This window comes from Pelodiscus sinensis, chromosome 1 (assembly GCF_052426305.1).
Source record: "Pelodiscus sinensis isolate ZL-2025 chromosome 1, ASM5242630v1, whole genome shotgun sequence".
Lineage (NCBI taxonomy): Eukaryota > Metazoa > Chordata > Testudines > Trionychidae > Pelodiscus > Pelodiscus sinensis.
The window spans coordinates 238,838,827-238,862,852 of NC_143052.1; the positions used below are offsets into that span (position 1 = coordinate 238,838,827).

The 24,026-nt window shown below is 42.9% G+C and overlaps 1 protein-coding gene across 3 annotated transcripts in view; it reads right to left on the reverse strand.

Annotated features, from left to right (window-relative positions):
* UXS1 (UDP-glucuronate decarboxylase 1) overlaps positions 1-24,026 on the reverse strand; it is a 118,159-nt gene that overhangs the window by 28,633 nt on the left and 65,500 nt on the right. For all 3 annotated transcript variants that reach the window (XM_025180385.3, XM_075917766.2, XM_075917782.2), the window contains 3 exons: positions 21,731-21,835; positions 14,879-14,938; positions 10,888-11,009 (listed from right to left, as the gene is read on the reverse strand). In XM_025180385.3, the coding sequence (XP_025036170.1) occupies positions 10,888-11,009; positions 14,879-14,938; positions 21,731-21,835 (287 nt within the window). The remainder of the gene's footprint in view (positions 1-10,887; positions 11,010-14,878; positions 14,939-21,730; positions 21,836-24,026) is intronic.

Sequence of the window (24,026 nt, forward strand, 5' to 3'; positions counted from 1 at the left end):
CTAAGAATGGCAATGATTAATCCCCTCATGCCAGCTTCTTGATATCTTCCTCCATACATCAATGAAAAGCTGGCTGATCATGCTTGTCCCTTTGGCACCAAATTCTCAAGGGATTCAGGACACATGCTGTCTCTGCCAGCAGCTTTTCCACTGTCAGTGGCCACAAGAACCTTTTTTATTTCTTCTGTAGTATAGGAAGGGTTTTGTCAGATGTTTAAAAAGAGCTTTTTGGTATGGTGCAATATTAAATCAGTTAAAAAAGGCTGTCTGGACTCTCTACATGGGTACCATGTTAATGTGAAAGGTCTATCATGTAATTGATGCTCTCAAGAATTCTGCTGAATAATTGCATTGAAGTCATTGCTCTACATGAAACTGATGCTGTAGATTAGGAGCAAACTGTAAGATATACATTTTATAACTACAAATGCACAGCCACTGCAAATGACAACAAGAAGTATGGATTCAACATGTCTCAGTCCTGGAGGAATCCAAACCATGAGACTCTCTCTCACTGAAATTACAAATCAAACAACTGAGCACACCAAACATCTACAAACATCCAAACCTTGAACATCTGAAGCTTATGTTAGCTTTTCCTCACAATTGGGAACATTTCACTCCGCCAGATTGAATACTGAACACGATTGTGAGCTCTGTTTTCTGACAAAAGCCAAAAGCCAAAAGCAGTGTTACTTTGAAATTTTCACGAACTGTGGCTGGAAACATTCTGTACAGCCATTGCCGTCCTGTCTTTTTACAGGTCAGTTTTTGAGTTTGGCTGATTGAATCAACACAGTGCACTGGAACTTCTGCAAAGTGAACAGGGCTGCATGTACCACAGCAACTGAAGACGAGACAATGTATCAAGCCAATCCCAGAAAATGATGACCCCTTTGTTCACCATATTAAAGCTGTTGCAAAGACTATATTACATGCTGGCATGCCAGAGACAGATGTGCTTGCTCTCTGTAAGCCTGGAGCTGCTGAATCGACAGATCAACTGGAACTGACACTGCTGTTGCCTCACACTTTCTTTAACTCAAAACACCTCTGGTGACAAGTTGACTATATAGATGGTTCAGAAAGAGCTCTTTCTAAATATCTGACGAAGTCCTGCCTCTTCATTTCGGTTACTATCAATATCTTTCTTTCCTCCTCACTTTCATCACACCTCACACTAGAAGCAGCTACAGCATACAGACCTGCTTTAGATAAAACCAATGATGCAAGTCCCTTGGCCACATTTCCCTCTTCCAAAGTCTAAAAGCCTGATTTTGGTCCAATCAGCTACTATACTCAGAGAAGTAGCCAATTAATCTGAGTTAAAACACAAAATGTCTGACATTTACTCAGTTGAACTGCATTTGGTTGCTGCACCTTTTTTTGAATATGAATATTGTGGTGAGCAGCAGTATGTATGCCCTTTCAGGCGGTACAGGCTGCCCCCGACTTGCAATGCGATCGGCTCTGGAGATAGCGTCACAAGTCAGGGGCATCATAACTTGAGCCCGCATTTACGACAGGCATCATAAGCGGTTGTAAATGCGGGGCCAAGACATAAGTCTGGGGATTTCGGCCCCTTCCACACTTACAGAAAAGATCGTAAGTGCAGGGGGGTCGGAAATCGGGCACCTGTAAAGCGGAGGCCTTTTGTATAGGGAAAGAGAACAACTGCAAAAAGATCAAAATTTTGAAATTTCACATAATCAACAGTATCAACTGCAATGAGAAAGTCAAATCAGGCAACGTGTACTTTTACAGATTGTAAAGCAGGGGTGGGGAACCTCAGGCTGGGGGGGCCAAATGCGGCCCCTGCCTTGCCTGGATCCACCCCCAAGGTTCAGGAGCCCTCCAGCATTGGGAAGCCCGCACTGGCACTTCAGCACTCCTCCCACCCCACTGCAGGTCTGGATCACACAAAATCTGGCAGGCTGGACCCCTGTAGGCTCTGGTGTGAGGGGAATGTAGGGAGTGTCTTTCTCTTCCTCAGATAGGGACCACATCAGTGAGGGGGTTTGTTTTGCTTCCCACTTGTGTGCGGCCCCCAACTGATTTTTCTGTGGGTCAATGGCCCCTGACCCAAAAAAGGCTCCCCACCACTGCTGTAAAGCCTGGAAAAGACCACTGTCATCCTCTTGTTTGACCTTTTACATAACATTAGCCAGCCATATTAATCCCTGAATTAATTCTGGTTTGATTTACAGCATCTGTTAAAAATCCAATATTGATTTAAAAACTGCTTGATGAAGAATGCACCACAACTCTTGATAAGTAGTTCCAAATGTCATATAGAGCCCTATGTTCGGTGCACTACTTACTCAACACTGAGATTTAAGAGTATCATGCTCTACGGACTGAGTTGGCTGAGCATCTTTGAGCTAACTGGGTTCCAATGTTGAGTATGGCAGAGCCATATAAATGCTTTCAGAAAAGCTTTTGATCTGAGTCAATGTATCAAAATGTAAGCTTTTGATCTAAGTCAACCTTCCCTCCTGTACCGGGATTAATAACTAAGATGGCCAATTGCCTGCTCTATGGAGAGACCATGTCTGCTATAGCATAGCACCCACTTGGCATGTGACCCACCTATCCCGTCTTTGGAAGTTAAATTAATTTTCATTGCTAACAATTTAATATGAAGGATTGCATTTCCTTGGTAGTTTTCAGTTTGTTAGATGTAATTTTGACTGGACACATCATTCATAATGATTCCTCTCTGGAAACCTAATGTGAAGTATAACCTATTGGCAAGTAATTTATTGTCGCCTGATGAGACCTTATTTTCCCCCATTATAATCAGGAGAACAGTAATTAAAACAATCACTTATATAATTTAATTGGGTTCAGATAGTATATAAATTCTGAACCATTCTTCACACAGTCTAACAGAATTTTGCTTAGCATAATATTAAGGGTGTAAGATAAGTATTCGTGAACTTCACCTCAGTACTTTTATGCTGAATATTAGGAAAAAACATAACGGTCATTTCTAGACACTGTGAGGTGGTCTCAGGAGAAGCAATGGACGATTCCTCAGAGGAAACACTGAAAAATTAGACTAGAATAAAACAGCGGAAAATATACTGCAGAGATGTGCACCTTCCATCTGTAATTTCAACAACAACTAAATAATTACACTCAGTGGTACTAATTACAATGTAGATCTAATAGCAATTTAATCAACAATTTTCATTATCCTTAAACTTTATATCTAGACTACCTATGAATGCTGAAACCAACTCAATTTGTGCATTAACACAAAAGGATTACAAAAGGATTATGCAGTGCATAAAAACAAAAATGGCATCACAAAACACACTGCATAAAAAACCCTGTTCACAATATATTTTAAATCCATGCTCTTTAATCTTTATTTTGTAAAGTTGCAGATACCAAACTGCTCAAGATAGTTAAGACCAAATCAGACTGTGAAGAGATTGAAAAAGGTATAAATCTAAGTGTTGGGCAACCACGAAACGACAAACAAAATTTAAATATAAGTAATGCATATTGGAAAAAATAATCCCAACTATACATACAATATAATGGGGACTAATTTAGCTACAACTACTCAACTATTGTGGATAGTTCTCTGAAAACATCCACTCAGTGTGCAGCGGCAGTCAAAAAAGCAAATAGAAGGTTAGGAACCATTAAAAAAGGGATAGAGAATGAGACAGAGAATATCTTAATGCCTCTATATAAAACCATGGGGCGCCCACATCTTGAATACCACGTGCAAATGTGGTCACCTCATATCAAAGGAGATACATTGGCACTGGAAAAGATTCAGAAAAGGACAACATAAGAGGTTTGGAACGGGTCTCATAGGAAGAGAGATTAAAAAGACTTGGACTTTTCCGCTTAGAAAAAAAGGAGACTAAGGGAGGATATGATATATGTCTGTAAAAATCATGACTGGAGTGGAAAAAATGAATGGAAAAGTTATTTACTTATTTTCATAAGAACTAGGGGTCACCAAATGAAATTAATAAGAAGCAGGTTTAAACCAAACAAGAGGAAGCGTTCCTTCAGTCAGCACAGAGTCAACCTGTGGAACTCTTTGCCAGAGGATGTTGTGAAGACTAGGACTTTAATCGGGTTCAAAAGAGAGCTAGATAGATTCATGGAGGTTAGGTCCATCAATGGTTATTAGCCAGGATTGGTAGGAATGGTGTCCTTAGCCTCCGTTTCTCTGGAAATGGAGGACAGGAGAGGGATCATATGATGATTATCTGTTGTGTTCCCTTCACTCTGGGGCATCTGGTATTGGCCACTGTCGGCAGACAGGATACTAGGCTAGAATAAGGATGTTAAGTATCGGGTAACTGACTAATCGAATAGTTGATGCATTTTGCATTGACTATTCAATTAGTCGATAGGGCACTTCAAAGGCAAAAGCGCTGCATGGAGCCCAGGATCAGAGGGGGTGTTCCCAGCTGATCCCGGGCTCTACCTGGCGCTTTTGCCTTTGAAATGCAGCAAGGAGCCTGAAGCCGGGCTCCCCGCCCATGTTTCAAAGCGGCAGCGCAACACAGAGCCTGGGGTCATCTGGGGAGCCCAGATGATCCTGCGCTCTACCCAGCGCTACCACTTCGAGATGCTGCGTGCAGCCTGGGGACACCTCAGCTGGCCCCAACCTGTGCATGACTTTTCTAAGCAGCAGTGCCGCGTGGACCCTGGTGTCTTACCCAGTATGGTCGTTCTTAGCTTCTTCGGGAAGTCAGGAATAAAGAAATTATTATTTGTAATTACAGAATGGAGGTATTTTGAGGCAATTTGGAAGCTACCACTTCACATAACGTAAGGGAAGACTGGATAATTACTTATTAACATTGCATTTGTGGAAATAGAGTTTTAATCTGGACACCCACAAAAGTAATACTGCTCAGACAATTAAAAAGAGCCAAAAGCAGATATGACAAAGGGTATGAAAATGTGGGTTTAAAAAGGAAGGAGATAAATAATCTAGACAATTATAAGATCTGAAATAATACTTCAGGTCAAACAGCAGTAGAATTTATTTTTAATTGTAAAAAGAAGAAATTAGACCTCACAACTAGGAGCTAGCAAAGCTTTAGCTCACAAAGGACCTCATGAATCTCCTGAGGGAGACTCCAGTCCCAGTGATAGCTAGAAGCAGTATTTAACCCAGAAAGAGGCACAAGAAGTTGGTCCAAAACTTTAAAACATACTACCATACATAGGCCTATTATATTAATAAGCAGTAACACTTTGCAGATTGGGCCATAGGACTGCAGTGCTACATGTATATTACAGTATGTACAGTGTATTTCCAGATAATTTAGCGTGTTATAAGGGCAAGAAGTCATAGCAGGATAAAAGTTGCCCACAGGGGCTACCATCTACACTGCTGGTTTTTTCCCCCAGCAGAAGATAGGCAAATCGCGCTCTCATTTGCCTACCTTCTGCTGATCCTTTTTGTGGAAGAGGTTTTGCTGCTAAAAAGCAGACGGGGCCATTTGTCAGAAAAAGCCCTTTTTGCGCAAGACTCTGTAAGCCTCATTTTTTGAGGAATAAGGGATCTTGTGCAAAAGTTTTTTTCTGACAAATGGCTTCATCTGCCTGGGGCTTTTTAGCAGCAAAACCTCTTCCACAAAAAGGATCGGCTGAAGGTAGGCAAATGAGAGCATAATTTGAATACCTTCTGCCGCAAAAAAACCAGCAGTGTAGACGTAGCCAGACAGATAGAACAGTAATCAAATCCCATCACAGCACACCATCATGGAAAGGACTGTTGTGAGGAACTGAAGATAATAAGAAAACACACCTGTCACTTCAACTGATACTGCTGTTTTTATTTCATATTTTACAAAGGAAACTTGTGAAGCAAAGCAGACAAGATCCTTTATATTTATTCTGTTTTCTGATTTATAAATTGACTGGATTATATTGCACCATATATTTTAGGATGGTGAATCACATTCATAAGTCAAAGTGGCAAGAATACTTTTACTATCTTTAAGTCACAGCCTATGGCTACGTCTACACTGGCATGATTTTCCGGAAATGCTTAAAACAGAACAGTTTTCCGTTATAAGTATTTCCGGAAAAAGAGCGTCTACATTGGCAGGATGCTTTTCTGGAAAAGCCCTTTTTCCGGAAAAGCGTCCGTGGCCAATGTAGATGCGCTTTTCCGGAAAAAAGCCCCGATCGCCATTTTCGCGATCGGGGCTTTTTTTTTTGCAGAAAACACTACTGTGCTGTCTACACTGGCCCTTTTCCGGAACAGTTTTCCGGAAAAAGGACTTTTGCCCGAGCAGGAGCAGCATAGTTTTTCTGGAAAAGCAGCTGATTTCTTACAGTAGATCGTCAGTGCTTTTCCGGAAATTCAAGGGGCCAGTGTAGACAGCTCGCAGCTTATTCCGGAAAAGAAGCTGCTTTTCCAGAATAAATGGCCCAGTGTAGACACAGCCTATATGTTTTAAAATATTAATTTATTCATTTAAAGGTCTTGAAGTATTTTGTATAATGCATTGAAACTAAAATTAGATTCTCTGCAACCTTCATATAAAAATGCTAAACAACTAAAAACAAAACAAAATGAAGATTAAATGCTGTCAAATATCAGAGGAGTAGCCGTGTTAGTCTGAATCTGCAAAAGCGGCGAGGAGTCCTGTGGCACCTTATAGACTAACTGCATTGTAGGAGCATAAGCTTTCGTGGGCAAAGACCCACTTTGTCAAATGCATGATGAAAGCTTATGCTCCTACACTGCAGTTAGTCTATAAGGTGTCACAGGACTCCTCGCCGCTTTTTCATTAAATGCTGTGATTCATTAAAGGGCTCCATGCATTACAAATTAAAGGGCACAATATAGCTTTTCAGCTTTAAACATTATTTGAATACGGACTAAATCAGAATTCATTCACATAAAAATTAATATTGATTACTGACAAGTTACATCCTTAGTCAGAGTCTTCCATTATAACAGTGGTCCCCAACGCGGTGCCCGTGGGTGCCATGGCGCCCGCCAGGGGATTTCTGTGCGCCCGCTGAAACATCTGGGCTGGCCCCGTCCCTGGCACGTGGCACATGCATGGTGCCGGCTCCAGGCGCGGGATGCATGGGCGGCCCCAGCCCCGGCCCCAGGGCACATGTGCGGTGCCGGCCTGGGGTGCGTGGCTCGTGGGCGGCCCCAGGCGCGTGGCCCATGCGCGTTGCCGGCCCCTGCCCCGGGTGCGCGGCACATGCACAGTGCCGACCCTGGACGCATGGCTCGTGGGTGGCCCTGCCCCCGGGCACGCGGCGCATGCATGGCCCCGCCCCTGTGTGCCCGGCATGTGAGTGGCTCTGCCCCCGGGCGCCCGGCAGCCACGCAACGTTGGGGACCACTGCATTATAAAAAGGTAAGCTGTACTGTTAACTTTTAAAATTCATCTTTATCCTCATGTTAAATTACTGATCTAATTTATTTGAAATTATTGTTAAACACTCAACCTTGCAAATCTTTCCTACAGCCTATAATTATGGCAGCACATTTTTAAACCTTTTAAAAAGGGAATTTAAAATGTTGTCTGTATCATCCCAATACTGGGTAACTTGTTGATTTAGATTACAAGTATGTTCATCTAAATCTAAGGTATGTTGCTCCAAATCATCATTTAAGTTCTGATTTGGCAAAGCACTTAAACAAATGGTTAACGTGAAGCCTGGAGTAGAATACTGAAGCCAAATGGGACTTCAGCACATGCCTGAGTGCTCTACTGATTCAGGGCCCAAACAAGGATAGGGAGTTCAGTTTAATCAGTGCTTAAATACTATTTGCTTTACTAAAAGATGTAATGAGCTCAGTAAAAAGCCTAAAACATGTTTTCTTGAAGAATATTGCTCACTTGAATCACCACAACAGATGGGAGCAATAAAATGGGAAGGTTATTCACCTGGTGCAGTAACTGGAGTTCTTCAAGATGGTTGTCCCTGTGGGTGTTCCACCTTAGGTGTCTACATGACTGGCTTTGTAATCTCCTAAGGTAGAGCACCCACAGGGACACTCCTCAAAAAAGAAGGGAAGGTTACTCATCTGGTGCAGTAACTGGAGTTCAAGATGGCTGTCACTGTGGGTGCTCCACCACCCACTCTTCCTCCTCTCTGCTTCAGTTCGGAGTTGTCTGTGTCAGGGTCAGAGAAGGAACTGAAGGGATGGTTGGCTGCGCACGTGGAACTGTCGGCTGTGCAACATTTGAAACAGCTATTCCATATTCGCAGTCAATTATCCCCCTTCAGGTAAGTCCTCGACTGTGGCCTGAACCTCCATGGAGAGACTGAAGAATTGGAGCCATGAAGCCCGCCTAATCACAACTGCGGATGTGATGGATTTCACCGCTGTGTCTGTGGAGTCTAGTGTAGCCTATAGTGCCATTCTAGAAATTAAGACACCCTCGTTGAGATTTGATTTAAATTGTTCCCTCTTGTCATCAGGAAGAAATGGAATAAAGGTTAACTGATCAAATATGTTTTGGGTGTATTTTGCCAGTAGGGATATAATAATGTAGTCAATGAACCAATTAAACAAAACTTATCAGTTAATGCTATAGACTACATGTACCTCCCACCCCTCCTGGCCAGTACATTTTTTAGCAGGCTGGCCAGCAGCCCGGCTCAGTCCTGGCTTACGATGGATCTAGGACCTAGCCCTGCTGCAGCTCTACATTTAAAACATTAGGAGCTAAGCAGGCAATCAGCTTGGCTCAGTTCAGGCTCGCACTGGGTCCAGGAACTCAGACTCCCGCCGGACAGTGGTGGCTACTGCCATCCTGTGCTGCTGCCTCTATCAGGCAACCAATCCACAAGGGGAGCTGTTTTTTAAACTGGCCCTTCTTGCAAACCAGCTCCCACATGGCACCCCACGCTGCTGTCTCTGATACAAAAGCAGCTGCACACAGTGGCAGGGGGCTCCACAAGACGGGGGCTGGAGTGTACTGGCTGCCGGTCCCACCTCCGGGGCCTACAGAATAGTGGAGTAAGTGATAGGAATTCATGAGTTTACTCAACTATTCAATTAACCAATATTTAACATCCCTAGCCAGAAGTGTTGAATAATTTAAAATTCTAAGCTGCAGGCTGGCTGACAAGTAGGCCTTTCTGCCCATCAAGTTCAATCTCTTCCAGTCCCTGTCATAAGGGCTTGTATGGGGTGTTTGCTGTCTGCCTTGCTCATTAACGGAATCCACTATCAGGAAATTTGGGGTGGAGTGGGTGAATAAAAAGTCATGATTTGGTCATCGGGAGATGAAGATGATAGGTGCATGGGGGAGGGGAAATCAGGTATGTGGACATCAACCTCCTTATCTCCCTCACAGCTGGAATGAGCAGGTGACTGAGCCGTGGATGCTTGAGATCTAGGTGCTAGAGAAGACTGCTGTGTCCGGTGAGCTGCCAATGGGTCCCGGGAGGGACAACTGGGAGAGATGGACAGTGGAAGCCACTGTGGAGGTTGTTTGGGTAAGATTATGTGGGGAGTGTCTTGGGGTATGCACCTGGTTAGGCTCATCATCATCATCATCATCCCTGGATAATGGAGGAGCTGAGGTTGCCCGAATGGATGACAAGCTGAACTGTGATGTATCTGGGTCAGTGCGAAATAAATGATCGGCACCAAGGAGATCATGAGCTTCACACTCGTAATGAATACTTGCAGTACCGATGCAGGAGGCAGCAGCGTGGGTACCGGTGCAATTTGTGGCAGTGGAGCCGGCTATTTAGAGTGAGTTGGCACCGGCTGTTGTGTGCACCATTGGTGCTGGTTGTTTGGATGGTGCTGATGGTACTGTGAGTGTTGGCGCTTGGTGCTGAGGCCGGTACCAACAGTGTCTTGGTCAGTGCCAATGAAGAGGGCTTCTGCTTGGCCTTGGTCAGTGCCTTGGAAGAGGATTGAGCCTTCTCCTTAGAATCTCAGCCCTTGTCGGTATCAGACCCACTGGCTGCTTGTTTTTCCAGTGCCTTGGTGTGGCCGGTGCAAAGGCAACCTTCTTCTGAAGAGAGTACTTCAAGAGGGAAATTGGTCCCTGAGGAAGAGAGAGACCTCTTTTTGGGCACTTGAGCCCTGTCAGAGTCTTTGGGGCTCAACCTTGCAGGAGCCACTCTCTCAGATGCCCTGAGAGGAGATGGTTGCCTGGGTGGCATAGTGTGCTCTGCATCTGAAACAAGGCAAATTGTTTTCTCAGGGAACATCATTTTTAACTAGAGCTCCCCGGTTTTTCTAGTTCCAGATGTTGGTTTCTGGCAGTAGGGGCACTCACTCAGCAGGTGAGTGCTCCTCACCTAGGCAGTGGACACACTGGGAGTGCCTATCTGAAATAGGAATGGACAGCTGGCAAGTTATACACCTCTTAAAACCAGGCAAGCCAGGCATGTCCCTGTAAAGAAGAAACAGTTGCTGGAAGACCAGCACTGTGGAACAATAACCAAGTTCTGCTAAGGCAAAACACTGATAACTGAATAAGAAACACTGCTAACTATTATCAAATGTTAACACTAACATACACTTAAAGGCGACTGCTGAGCTGCAACTGAAGTTGGCAGCGGTATAGAAGGAACTAAAGGGATGGTTGGCTGTGCATGCAGAATGGCAGTTTCAAATATAATGCACCAGCAGTTCTGCGTGCACAGCTGACCATGGGCACTGCTACCTAAAATCTGATTGGAAGTGCAGTGGCGCTCAGACACCTAAGATGGAGCACCCACAGGGACACTATGCGAAGGAGGATGACAGGTTAAAGCAGATTTTGCAATTTCAAGAATTCCCCTATTCAAAACATTCTATATCTCACTTCACCGTCAACATGTACATTTATTCCCTCCAGTTTTGGTAAGAATTTGTACTTACAAGTTGAACAAGCCCAGTGAATGTGAACCAAATACCTGCTTCATGTAGGCATAACACATTGTTTCTGCAACCCTCTTTCCTTCATCGTAGCAGGCCCTAGGTCCTATGGGATTCACATGGCCCCAGTAATCTTCATTTTGAGGGTGAACCTCAGGATCTAAGGAGAGAAACAAAACTTAAATGCATTTCTTTCTAGTAATAGGAAAAGGGAATTTTATATAGGGCTCTTTTCATATAACTTATTTTATTATACAGAGTGTTAAACAATATTCCTGCAAACTATGCATCTAATTTTTAAACATTAAACTCCAACATCTTTCACTAATAATCTCATCAAATAGAACCCCAAAGGAGTAATTAAGGACAATATGAAGCCCTATAATCTCCAATTGAGCATATTAAGCAAAGCTTCAACTGTCACTTTTGCCTCTTTGCTGGATGTGTCTCCTCATAAGAACCATTACTCATGGCAGACTGAGTTGAATGTTTGTCTGGGAATGGATCTTAAAGATGGAATTATTCTGGATGCACAAACAAGATTCTGATCTCATAACCTATAATCTCTTATTAAATTATTTAGAGTTCATTGCCAATAACTATTTAGTTTGTACAAGGAGCTGAGAAATGTTGGCATTAAAAAAAGGGGGGGGGAGGGGAGAGAATAAGACAGGAAGTGGAGATCCAGAAATACCATAAAGAGTCTCTTAAGTTAAACATTGTAAAAACAGATTCTTGCTAGCATGTCCAGAAATAAATTCTCTTTTTTTTTTTACAACACTATGACTAGCATTCCAGACTGGATGAAAGGCATCTCCCCTCCCCCAGAAGAAATTTTTTTTTAAACTGATACTATTTATATTGAGTATTAAACACACTTTAGATTGCCTTCCCCTAGCTTCCTCTGGTGACCTGTGAAAAGTTACCCATTTATCGTAGAATGCTTAGCACTGCTCAGCAGCAAAAGGAATAACCAAGGAAGTAAAACAGGAACACTACAGATCAATTTGTATTTGATAATCAAAATAAGAATTGTGATCAAAACAGGATCACTAGTTATGCCCAGGTCTCTCTAGACTCATTACCTATCCAAATGAAATGATTTCTGCTTTCAGTCTTATTGTTCTATAGGGGTAATGTGCTTGTTTATGTATGCACAGACTGAAAGCTACAATTCTGCTCATGACACATTGCTTTTTGGATCCTACTGTTCTGGGACAATGTCAGAAGAGCCCTGCAAGAGAAGAGATCACCACAGACCTTGATGCTTTCACTGTTTAATATAAAAGGTCCTGAGTTTTACAAACCAATATGCAATTCATTCATTTTAAATAGCCAGAAGGCAGAGATCTAGATATGCTACAGGTGAGGTATAGCCCTGCAAACTAAAATGGTCTGTGCGCCTTGTTCTCTAAGCCTGATGTCTGAGGTCAGCAAGTGGTAGGAAAAGTTTTTTTTTTTCCAGTCAAGTTTTATTGAATTTAAAAATGAATATTAGTAATATCTGAAAGATAGTGTTCAAACTGGATTAATCATTCCTCTCTAGAGCTGGCTAGGAAGACAGTGAGACTAAACCATACCTCTTTGGAAGAAATCTGGTCATTTCAAATTTTCTATAAGTTTTCAAGAAAACATTCTGGGACATCACATGTACTGAAAATAAATAGTTGCACTGACACTGCTCGTAGGAACATTTTTCCCCCAATGTTGTCTGATTACAAACTTTTTATAAAAAAAATGTTAACACTACCAAATAATGTCTTATAATTAGAATGCCTCCTCTGCCAGGAGTTACAGCTTTGCCTTTATCATTTTATAATTTTTTTATGTTTTTTAAAAATGACACTGTATAAAAATAAATTTTGCATTGCTTTTACAGCTCCAAACACAGGTTCTCACTGATTAAAACTTTCCTCTATGGCCAAACAATGGGATTTTTTTTTTAAATAATCTCACTCAAGGCAGATACTATGTCAAATATACTAAGTTAGAATTTCTAGAGCACATCAAAAGATAATGGTTCATGAATCTTTGTATATTATAAACTAAAGCAGGAGTTTCAAAAATCCAAGTGATTTATGAGAAAACACGCCATTGCAAGTCAATGAAACTGTGATTCTAATAATTTCATTGCTTTTGAAATTAAGACCACAGCATGGACTACTTTCCCCTTTCCTCCTCAAGTTCCAAGCCCAGTTCCATACCACCCCTGCTTCAACCCTACAGCTTGATAAAGAAAAATTATAATTGGGGTGAGATGAAAAATATACATAACTATTTTATTGCAACCCCCATTTATCTGTGCTGTGATTTTCTCCTCCATGGGTTTAAAGTTTCTATATATTTCCAAATTCCTACTGTTATCCTGCTGCCCCACTGCTGTATTTTTTCTAGGCCACTGAGTTTTAGTTCTGTTCCTCTTTGTGTTTGCTACCACTCTATTTAAGAGTTTCTCAGATTCTATCATGGTTAAATTTCATGTCAAATGGAACATCTGACAGTGAAGAGAAATCAGGTATTTTAGCTGAACATAAAAGCCTGTGGAAACCCTAAGAGGACCTTGGTCTGTGTTCAAGTAATAGTGCAGCTTTAATTCATTCAGACACTTCAAGACTCTGATGGAAGCAAATCTGCCAATCACCTGGAAGCATGTAACAGAACAGAGTTTGAGAATCTCTCTAGGCAATGGAAACAGCTAAAGGACATTTTCAAGGGGTTTGTTTATCTTGGTAAGAACTCAAAAACAATAAATCTTTTCCATTTACTTAAACTTACTATATGAAGGCAGTAGATCCCTTTGCCTGACTGGATTTTAAACATAACAAAGTTGGACAATTTGTTTTCTTTAAGTTTTCCCTGAAGCAGTTGTGTTGCTATGGAGAGATGCTGCTCCGGAACTGGTATGTTTGGTCTGCCTGCACCAATGTTCCATCTTCTGAAGAATATGGTTTCTGTTCAGTTAGGAAGTGCCTCCCGGGCCAATGCTTTCCCCCGTAGGAACTGACCCTTGCATAATAGACTGGGAGAAGGCAAGAGTATGTGACTAGGACAGTCATGCCATTTGCAGAGACTGCCTAGTCAACAGTGGAATTCTTGCTTATGATACTTGTGGTGTCTGCCTACAGTTATTCCATCCAAAAAGTAAATGGGAGGGAAATAAAAAAGCACATCTCATACTTTTTTCTAGAGGAAGAAGAGGGTAGGGACTTTTTAATGAAAAGATATTTAGAGTGCTCTGCTACTACTAACATCATGTTGCCTGATGTGTGAGCTAGATCTGTTTAATGTTGGAAATGTCTAATAACTGGCAACCCATCTATACTAATGCTCCCAATAATGCCAGTACTAGTGGAGTAGAATGTTCATAACACATGGAGATTTTAGAAAGTTTTTGTAGCACTGACAAGTCCAGTCATGGTCCTTGATGGTACCAAAGATCATTTTGCTGCATCTGCACTAGTTAAATAATTCTCAACAATATTTAAAGAGTGGAAGGCAAGAAGTAACCATGGACTCATTGCTAATAGTGATGTTGCCAGTATGCCATTTTCCAACAGAGACAGACCTTTATTTTGAATGTTCTTACGGAGCAAGGCCTGTGACTTATTTACTTCTTGTTCAAGCATTGAGTATAACACTGCTGCTGATGCCTCACCATAATCATCCAGTTTCCAAACAGTACGGGGAACCGGAGTCAAACCTGCTGCCCTTTCTCCTCCAATGCATTCTCCCTATGGCCTCTGAAGTCTAAGAGTTCAGCGTTTAGAAAGTTCCACTGAGAAACACACACAGCATTTAGGGCCTGATTTTCATTTTACACTTGGGCTGCTTTACTCGATCCTGGCAGTTCTAAGGGGTCTTAAAATGAAGGTTATGGTCTTCATTTTAAACAGTGAGATGATGTCTAACAAGTCTAAGGGTTGACAACAATGTGAATACGTGATGCTGTCATGCACCATCCACAGCAACTATTGTAAATTCTCCTTTATTAGTCATACCGTAGGTACTCCAGCTATGTTCATGTCTTACCTCCATACACCTCAGAGGTGGAGGCCAACAGAAGCCGTGCTCCAACACGTTTTGCTAATCCTAAACAATGAGGAAAAAAGTAATGGTGAATTTTAGAAAATACAAGAGACTTTTAGTCACATTAATTGCTTTATTATTTTGTTGATAGAGGAAGAGAATGCAGAGGTTCCTTCATCAGTTTCTTTCAGATTTAATCTTTTTTCTTCCAAGTCTACAGTACCCAACTTCAAGAAAGCAGCTTTTCTGCAGCTATTCGTATCATACTGCTGGCCAACTGTCAGATCTTAAGTACGCTTGTTTCATGGATTGAAAATTACACTGAACTTTTTTCCACAGATCACAAAGTCAGAAGGGAAATTTGTGATCTAGTCTGGCCTCCTACACAACACCAGGCCATAGGACTTCCTCGAATTAATTCCTGTTTGAACTAAAAATGAACTTTTAAGACAACAACCAATCTTGATTTAGAAATTGCCAATGATGGAGAATATACTACGACCTTGTAAGTTGCTCTCGTGGATAATCATCCTTTGGTTAAGAATGTCTATAGTAAATATGGGATTGAGACAAAAGGAAAGCATTACTAGCCTGAAGGAGTGATTACAGTAAACTTCAGATAATCCGGCACCTAAGGGGTGCCGGATTATCAGATATGCGGGACTATAGGAAGGGGGGGCTATGAGGGATCTGGGGAGGAGTGGGGGGCAGATGTACCCCTCAGCGCTGTGGGATCAACCCGGCAGCACCCCAGCTGCTCTGCCTCAGACTTTCCCAAGTCAGCTGCTGCTGAAACTGACCAGCGGCTGACTCCGGAACCCGGGGGCATAGCATGCTCTGCCCCGGGCTTCCCGGAGTCAGCTGCTGGTCAGTTTCAGCAGTAGTAGGAGAGCTTCTGTTGTGAGCTTGTGACACCAAAATACTGTTTGGCCAAATCTTATTTCTACCTCAGCAAATTTCTGGATTGCATAATGCTGTATGAAGGTATGTGTTGAAACCCATGTGACGACCCTGCATGTGTGTTCTGTGAACACACCCTGTGGGAATGCCATTGTGGTTGCCATGGACCTTGTTGAGTAAAGCTGCACGGTGGGTGGGAGTTCTCTCTATGCCGGGGCATATGCTAGTTTAATGCAACTGGATATCCAGTTCGATGGTCTTTGTTCATTTCATCGTAGGGAATGCCCATATCAAAACAATTGGGGAGTTCTTCGGAATTATTTTGTTCATTGTAGGTAGAAGGCAAGTGTCCTCCGGATATCCAGGGTACAGAGAGCCGCTTCTTTGTCATTATGCAGCTTCGGGAAGAAGACCGGTAAGTATATAGGTTCATTACAGTGGAATGAGGTGAGTACTTTTGGGAGGAATTTGGGGTGAGTCCATAGAGTTACCTTGTCCTTTTGAAATATTGTGTATGGAGGGGGCGGGGAAGGGGAAGCTGCCATTAAGGCTGCTATTTCACCAACTCATCTGGCAGAGGTGATCGCTACAAGGAAGGTCACCTTCACTGATAGGTGGAGTAGCGAACAGGTTGCGAGAGGCTTGAAAGGTTTACCCGTAAGGGCTTTTAGCACTAGGTTCACGTCTCACACCGGGATCGGGTGCCTGCCTGGAGGAAACATGTTGTGGAGACCCCATATAAAACATTTGACAGAATGGTGTGTGAATATCGAGTGTCCTTGTACGGGGGGCATGAAGAGCGGATCTGGAGGCAAGGTGTACACCCTTATGGAGCTCAGGGATAGGCCTGCATTGTGCAGTTCTAATAGGTACTGTAAAATCTGTGAGATTCCCATGTGGGCAGGTTCATAGGTGTTGGCTGCACATCAGGCCGTGAACCTTCTCCGTTTTTGGACATATGTCTTTCTTTTTGTAGGTCTTCTGGAATTTGTGAGGATGAGCTGCACTGCTTCCGGGAATGTTTTTTCCATGGTGCTTAGCCAATTAGCATACAAGTGTGGATGGATAGACGGGAAATCTAGCCGTTTTGCTGTGTGAGCAGAGATGTGACTGGTGGGAACCGATGTGGTGGCTGGTCAGTCATCTGTAGCAGGTATGGGTACCATGTTTGTCTGGGCAAGTTGGATGCTATTAGTATCATTCTTGCTCTGTCCTGTGTCATCTTGAGGATCACCCATTGTAAGAAGGAAAATGGTGGAAATGAACATGCGAGGTGTGCCCTCCAATGTATACTGAAGGCATCCTCCAGGGAGCCCACTCTGGAGCAGTATAGTGGGCAACGAGCATTTGTGTGTGGAAAACAGGTCCACCTCTGAAAATCCCCATTTTTTGGGAAAAAAAAATTATCATTGATTGGTTTATCTCCCACTCACGGTTCTGTGGGAATTGTCTCCTTAGGTTGTGTGCTAGTGTGTTGTTTTTGACTGGGAGGTAAGTTGCAATCAGGTATATGTTCCGTGGGATACACCATTCCCAGGGGCGAATAGCCTCCTGGCATCGCTGGTGTGAGCGTGTTCCTCCCTGTCTGTTGATGTAATACATTATGGTGATGTTGTCTGACAGGATTTGGACTGATCTGAATTGGGCAAGAAAGTGCCTGCTAAGTATTTCTTACTGCTCTTAGTTCTACAAAGTTTGTGGCACTTGGTTTTGTCATGTGTCCACTGACCCTGCACGAGCTTGTGATGCAGATGTGCCTCTCCACCAACCCAGAAGCAAGGCATCTGTCATTGTGATTGATGGTGGATTGTGCTGAACGTGACTCCTCTGCATACCTTATCGTGTAATGTTTACCATGTGGGGGAGCATTTTATCTTGCTCGGCATGGTGAGGCATTTGCTCAATGGGTGGATCCGTGGCTGGTAGGTTGTGCGTAGCTAAGCCTGTAAATGTCTCATACGTAGTCGAGCATGGGGTACTACCAACGTGGCTGCAGCCACCTGTCCCAGTATTTGTAGGTATAGTCATGCTGTTATGATTGGACTGGTCTGTGCTGTTATCAGGACCTCTGTGGTGTGGTAAGTACACTCTGGCCTTTGTGCAGTCTAGATATGCCCCTTTGAATTCCAGGGTTTGAGCTAGAGTCAAAGTGCACTTTGCAGTGTTTATCTGGAGCCCGAGAGTGTTGAAGAGTGATCTGACTATTGAGACAGCGTGGTGTGGGTTCTGCTGTGTGTGGCTCGTTACTAGACAGTCATCTAGGTACAGAAATAACAAAATACTGCTTGTGTGTAAATGTGTGGCTACTACTGCCAGTAATTTTGAGAATACTCTTGGGGCTGTCAAAAGTCCAAATGGTAGTATTCTGTACTGAAAGTGTCTGTCTTTTCTTGTAAAATGGAGGAACCGCCTGTGTGCTTGATGTATTGATATTTGGAAATAAACATCCTGGAGGTTGAGGGTAGACAACTATGCTCCTTTTTCCAAGGTGGCTGGAGTGACCATCTTGACTTTCTGGTATCTGACAAAACAGTTCAACTTTCAGAGGTCCAAGATAGGTCTCCAGCCACCCAACTTTTTGGTGGTGGGGAAACAGAGTAAAACCCTGTGTCCCTGTGTTGTTTTGGTACTACTTCTATGACGCCAAGACTGAGGAGATGTTCCGCCTCTTGTACTTCTTGTGAGAAGGATCCCTGAAAAAGACTGGCAAGGAGGGTGGGGCGGGAGGATGGCTAGGAATGGGATGCAGTATCCTGTTTTCACAATTTCCAACACCCACTTGTCGGCAGTAATGGCCGACTGGGCTGGATAAAAGTTGGCTGGTCTATTGCCAAATGCTGTGGATAATGTGGATTGCTGCTTTAGAAATTTTGGCAGGAGTTGCCATTGCTGATTTTGTTTTTGTGACTTAGGGGAGGAGTGTCACAATAAGAGTGGCAGTTTGGATACCACGTCTCATTGTCACTGAATAGAGGCAACTGAATTGGCTGGCGTGGCTGAAAAAGTGCATCTTGAGGTGTTAGAATCATAGAATCATAGAATAATAGGACTGGAAGGGACCTCAAGAGGTCATCGAGTCCAGCCCCCCGCCCTCAAGGCAGGACCAAGCTCCACCTACACCATCCCTGACAGATGTCTATCTAACCTGTTCTTAAATATCTCCAGAGAGGGAGATTCCACCACCTCCCTTGGCAATTTATTCCAATATTTGACCACCCTGACAGTTAGGAATTTTTTCCTAATGTCCAATCTAAACCTCCCCTGCTGCACTTTAAGCCCATTACTCCTTGTCCTGTCCTCAGAAACCAAGAGGAACAAATTTTCGCCTTCCTCCTTGTGACACCCTTTTAGATATTTGAAAACCGCTATCATGTCCCCCCTTAATCTTCTTTTTTCCAAACTAAACAAGCCCAGTTCATGAAGCCTGGCTTCATAGGTCATGTTCTCTAGACCTTTAATCATTCTTGTCGCTCTTCTCTGTACCCTTTCCAATTTCTCCACATCTTTCTTGAAATGTGGCGCCCAGAACTGGACACAGTACTCCAGCTGAGGCCTAACTAGTGCAGAGTAGAGCGGCAGAATGACTTCACGAGTTTTGCTTACAACACACCTGTTGATACAACCTAGAATCATATTTGCTTTTTTGGCAACAGCATCACACTGTTGACTCATATTCAACTTGTGGTCCACTATGACCCCTAGATCCCTTTCTGCCATGCTCCTTCCTAGACAGTCGCTTCCCATCTTGTATGTATGGAACTGATTGTTCCTTCCTAAGTGGAGCACTTTGCATTTCTCTTTATTAAACCTCATCCTGTTTACCTCTGACCATTTCTCTAACTTGCTAAGGTCATTTTGAATTATGTCCCTATCCTCCAAAGAAGTCGCAACCCCACCCAGTTTGGTATCATCCGCAAACCGTGTTCACGGTACCATTGGTGACCAGGAGAGGCATCCGCTGTACCGAGTTTATGGAGGGCTCCACTGCCGTTGTGAAATGTGGTAGCAGCTGAAGGAGCAGATAGTAGTGGGGGGTGGGAGGCATGTGAAATATGCAGCGGTGTTAAGTGGAACATCGGCTGCTTTGTATGTGAAGCCAGTGCTAAGTAGTTCTGGAGCACAGCATATCCTAGAGAACCAGCAATAAGCACGGGGTTAGTATGTCCCTTCATGCACTTGTCCAGCAATGCAGGGTTTTCTTCAAACCCTTCGTAACAACTAAGAGGAGAGTCACCAGTAATAAGGTAGGAAGGGTTTCTGAGATAAACTATGTATAGGTAAGTAGGCAATGGATGAAGTAAAGGGAGATTGCTGATCTCAACCAGCGGCGGTTGAGAAGGAACTGGGGGGAGGGGTGAAGAACACACACCGGCTCCTCGCGCACGTGGCTGGCCACGGACACGGTTGTCACAAATCTCCAATCACAGGCTCAGTGGCACTGATGCACCTAAGGTGGAGCACTCACAGGGAGTACTCCTCAAAGAATAGGGAGTTCCAGGAAAATTGTAATTTTTTCCTTTGATTTTTGACTCATTCACCCTTCCTCTCATCTCTTACTCACCTCTTCTTTCCCGCGTGTCAGATAAGGAAGGCTTTCTAGGTCCTAGAATACGTCAGTATTTGTGTTTACATTAGGAAAATATTAGCTCTTCCTTTCCAATTCTGCTTATAATGCAATATGATCCAAGATTATATTGGTGTTATTCTGAGACATGAAAGGGAAAAAAGCACTCTCCTTTTCACCCTAAAACCACTTTTAGTACTAACAAGAGCTCTGTTTGTAAATCTTACACTCATTTATAGACTTAAAATTTCACTATAACAGCAATCTGAACTAGGGATGTCAATATGTAGATAATGATATGATTAAATGATAAATCTAGGTTTATCAGCTAATCCTGTCGATTACATGCATTCCTCCCTCCCTTGCTGCCTCTGTATCAGAGGCAGCAAGAAGGAAGTGGGAGCCAGTGCCCACGGGGAGCTGGTTTTTAAGCTGGCTCCCCCACAAGCACTGGACTCGCCTGATAGAGAAGTAGAAGAACAGAGTGTGAGGGTGGCAGGCGGGAGCTGATACATGGGAGGAGCTGACTTAAGCCAGTTCTCTGCGCATGCTGACTCCACAGACCCACCTGCCTCCCTTGCTGCCTCTCTATAGAGGCAGCTGGGGGGGGGGGGCGGGGGGTGCGGGTGCGGGGAGTGACACAGGAACTGGTGCTTGAGGGAGCTGGTTTAAAAATCTTAGAAATCTTAAAATCCGGTTCAGCACAGGCACCTGCCCTGCCCCCCACCCTGACCTGCCACAGAGCAGCCTCTGTTTACATGGAGCTCTGACCCCCAACTGATAGGAACAGCTGCTGCCACCCTGCAATGGGTCTGCGTGGCAAACTGGTTTTTAAACTGGCTTCCCTTACAGACCAGCTCCTACCTGCTACCCCATGCCTCTGACTGAGGCAGCAGCATGGGGTGGCAGGGAGCTCCCTGGGAGTGGGGCTAGAGCACACTGGCTGCTGGCCCTTGCCCAGGGGACTGTCAAATAGTCATGTAACTGGGAAAATGTGATGCAGTTACAAGACTATTCAATTACATGCTATCTATGTCCTTAATTTGAACCTTCTAGATAACATACTAGTAAACAAACTGGGCTAATGAATTCAGTCTTTCATGGTACAATAGATAGAATCACCTCAGTGCAGATAGCTGTGCTCCATATTCAGCAAAGCACTTAAACATGTGTGTCACTATAAAAATGGAAGTAAGTCCCTTTGATTTTTCACAACTGACATTAATGGAACTACTTATATGCCCATTAGTAATCTCTATTTAAGGACTTTGGTGAAATTGGGCCTTAAAGCTTAAGTGGAACTCAAAGCTTAAGTGGAGCCCAACAGTTTAACAGTTCTGAGTATTTCAGGCAAAATGAATGCAGTAATAAAAAGAAAGATTTCAACTCACCCAACATATTTAGTGTCCCAATAGTGTTGGTCTTTAATGTCTTGATAGGGTTATACATGTAATTTGGAGGGGAAGCAGGAGATGCTAGATGGTAGATCTGATCCACTATGAGAACAGAAAAAAAAAACCCAATATAGTAAATTTAATGAAAATAAATCTAGTCTATATAACCAAAGTTCTGAACAATAAAGAGTCAAAATGAAGGTGGTTTCCACATAGCTGTACATATTCATGGGGGGTTTTTTGTTTAGGTATCTGAATCCTTCTTTATCAGAGAAGTTGGTACCATTTGTTTCAGAAATTTTAAGAGAACAGACAGTTCAAGAGAGAAAGTATAACAGAAGCACAAGTCAAAGGAACAGAAAAAAACCTGTAACTAGCTGTACAATACAGCAAAACCTATCATATTTGACCATTCAAGGGTCCAGCAAAATCTGGTTTTTAATGTTGGTAAGTGATTTTCCTATTGAAATGGAACAAGAATATTTTGGGCAATCTGACAAGATGTTGCCTGATCAAGGTTCTAGGTTTCACTGAAACATGAGTTTAAAAACTGGAGCTGATAGAAAAAATGGTTTGTTCAGAATAAAACAAAGAATGTTAAACCTTAACGGGAGATGCATGTGAAACCCAATGTGAATGATTCAGCAAAATTAGGTTCACAAGTTATCATATAGTATTATTATGTATATACAATACTATATTATGACTTACATATACATACATATATACATACATATATATACATAAAATAATATACAGATACTGTCAACAAAGAGGGTCTAGACTACATCCAGTTCTGTCGACAAAGCAAGTTGCTTTGTCGACACGAGAGAGTAGACGCAAAGGACAGTGTAGATGCAATAACGCCTTCTGTCACAGAATTCTGTTGACAAAAGGCGTTATGCCTCGTAGAATGAGGTTTACTGCCGTCAACAAAACTGCCGAGTTCTGTCGACGTTATGTTGACAGAACTCGGTGGTAGTGTAGACACAGGTATCATTTTGTCAACAAAAGTCCACTTTTGTCAACTAAACCCTGCAGACTAGACACACCCTAAAAGATTACTCAAGGGATAAAGCAGAGTGCTATGCCTAGGAGTAAACTTTCCTTCTGTGGCATGAGTGAATGAAGACAACTGAGCTGACCCTTATCTACAACTGCTGTAGGAATCCTAACAAAAGTGTAACAGACAAGAACAAGGCTCATTTCAATTACTTAATATAATTCCTGACACAAAACAAGCACAACCGAAGCACGCAAAGAGAGGAGTCTGGAAATGTAATGTCTCTGATTGTTTAATCCCTTTCTCTGATTCTTTCTCCAACTGTTAGCTGTTGCAGCATCACAGGAAAAGGTGGACAGCAAGAGGAAAAGCACCCTTGAATGGGTTGTCCTATCAACTGTTTCACTTGCCAGTGATGAGTGAATGTTTTAGCATCTGGGTTCAATGTACAGCTCTTCTTTTGCATACTATTGTCACTTTCTGACTGCAAAAGACTTAGGAAGGCCAGGGCTAGCAGATGGAAGGGTATATTTGTACAGATAAGTTCCTTTATCAGGCCAGATGATAGGAAAGCAGCCATTTTCATGATCTCCGCATCTCCAAAAGATTTAAAAATGTAAGCAACTTAACTATTTGGAGTTGAAATAGTAAAAGCATTTTGTGGGTGCCATGCTATACTGTTCTGCAAGCGACTTAATGGGCATGTAAAGTCAGCATTGTTGAAAAAAACTACGGCTACCTCTCTAGCTCTGCTTTCCTTCTTTTGTCAAGCACTTCACTAATTAAACATGTTTCTTACACTAAGATGCTACCTTTCTATGACTGCAAGTTGGACCCTAGACTGCAGTCTGTACAGGAATACATATTACAAATGCAGCAAACACTCTGCATTTGTCATGCTCTTATATGACAAGCCCAACACTGCAGGTCAATTATGCAATACACCAAGCCAAGCTGGTAATTGTGGTACCCTAAGTAGGTGCAACATTAAAGCATGCATGCTCTCCTATATGCAGGCACCGGTCCATGTGAAAGCTATAAAAGAACAACGGTGAAAGAACTATCCAAAAGAATGGCAGGTGTTTGCTACTGACACTCTCAGCAGGTAAAGGAATCTGGCTAGATACCCTGAACATGAAAAATGGAAGTGGATCACCAGCCAAAAGTAGCTAGGGACAGATTGGTAATAAGGTAGGAAATCTAGGCAGCCAACTCTGGGAAGAGGGCTTAAGATAGAGTTTATATATAAGTACACATGGATTACTTTGGGAAATTAGTTAAATTATGGTA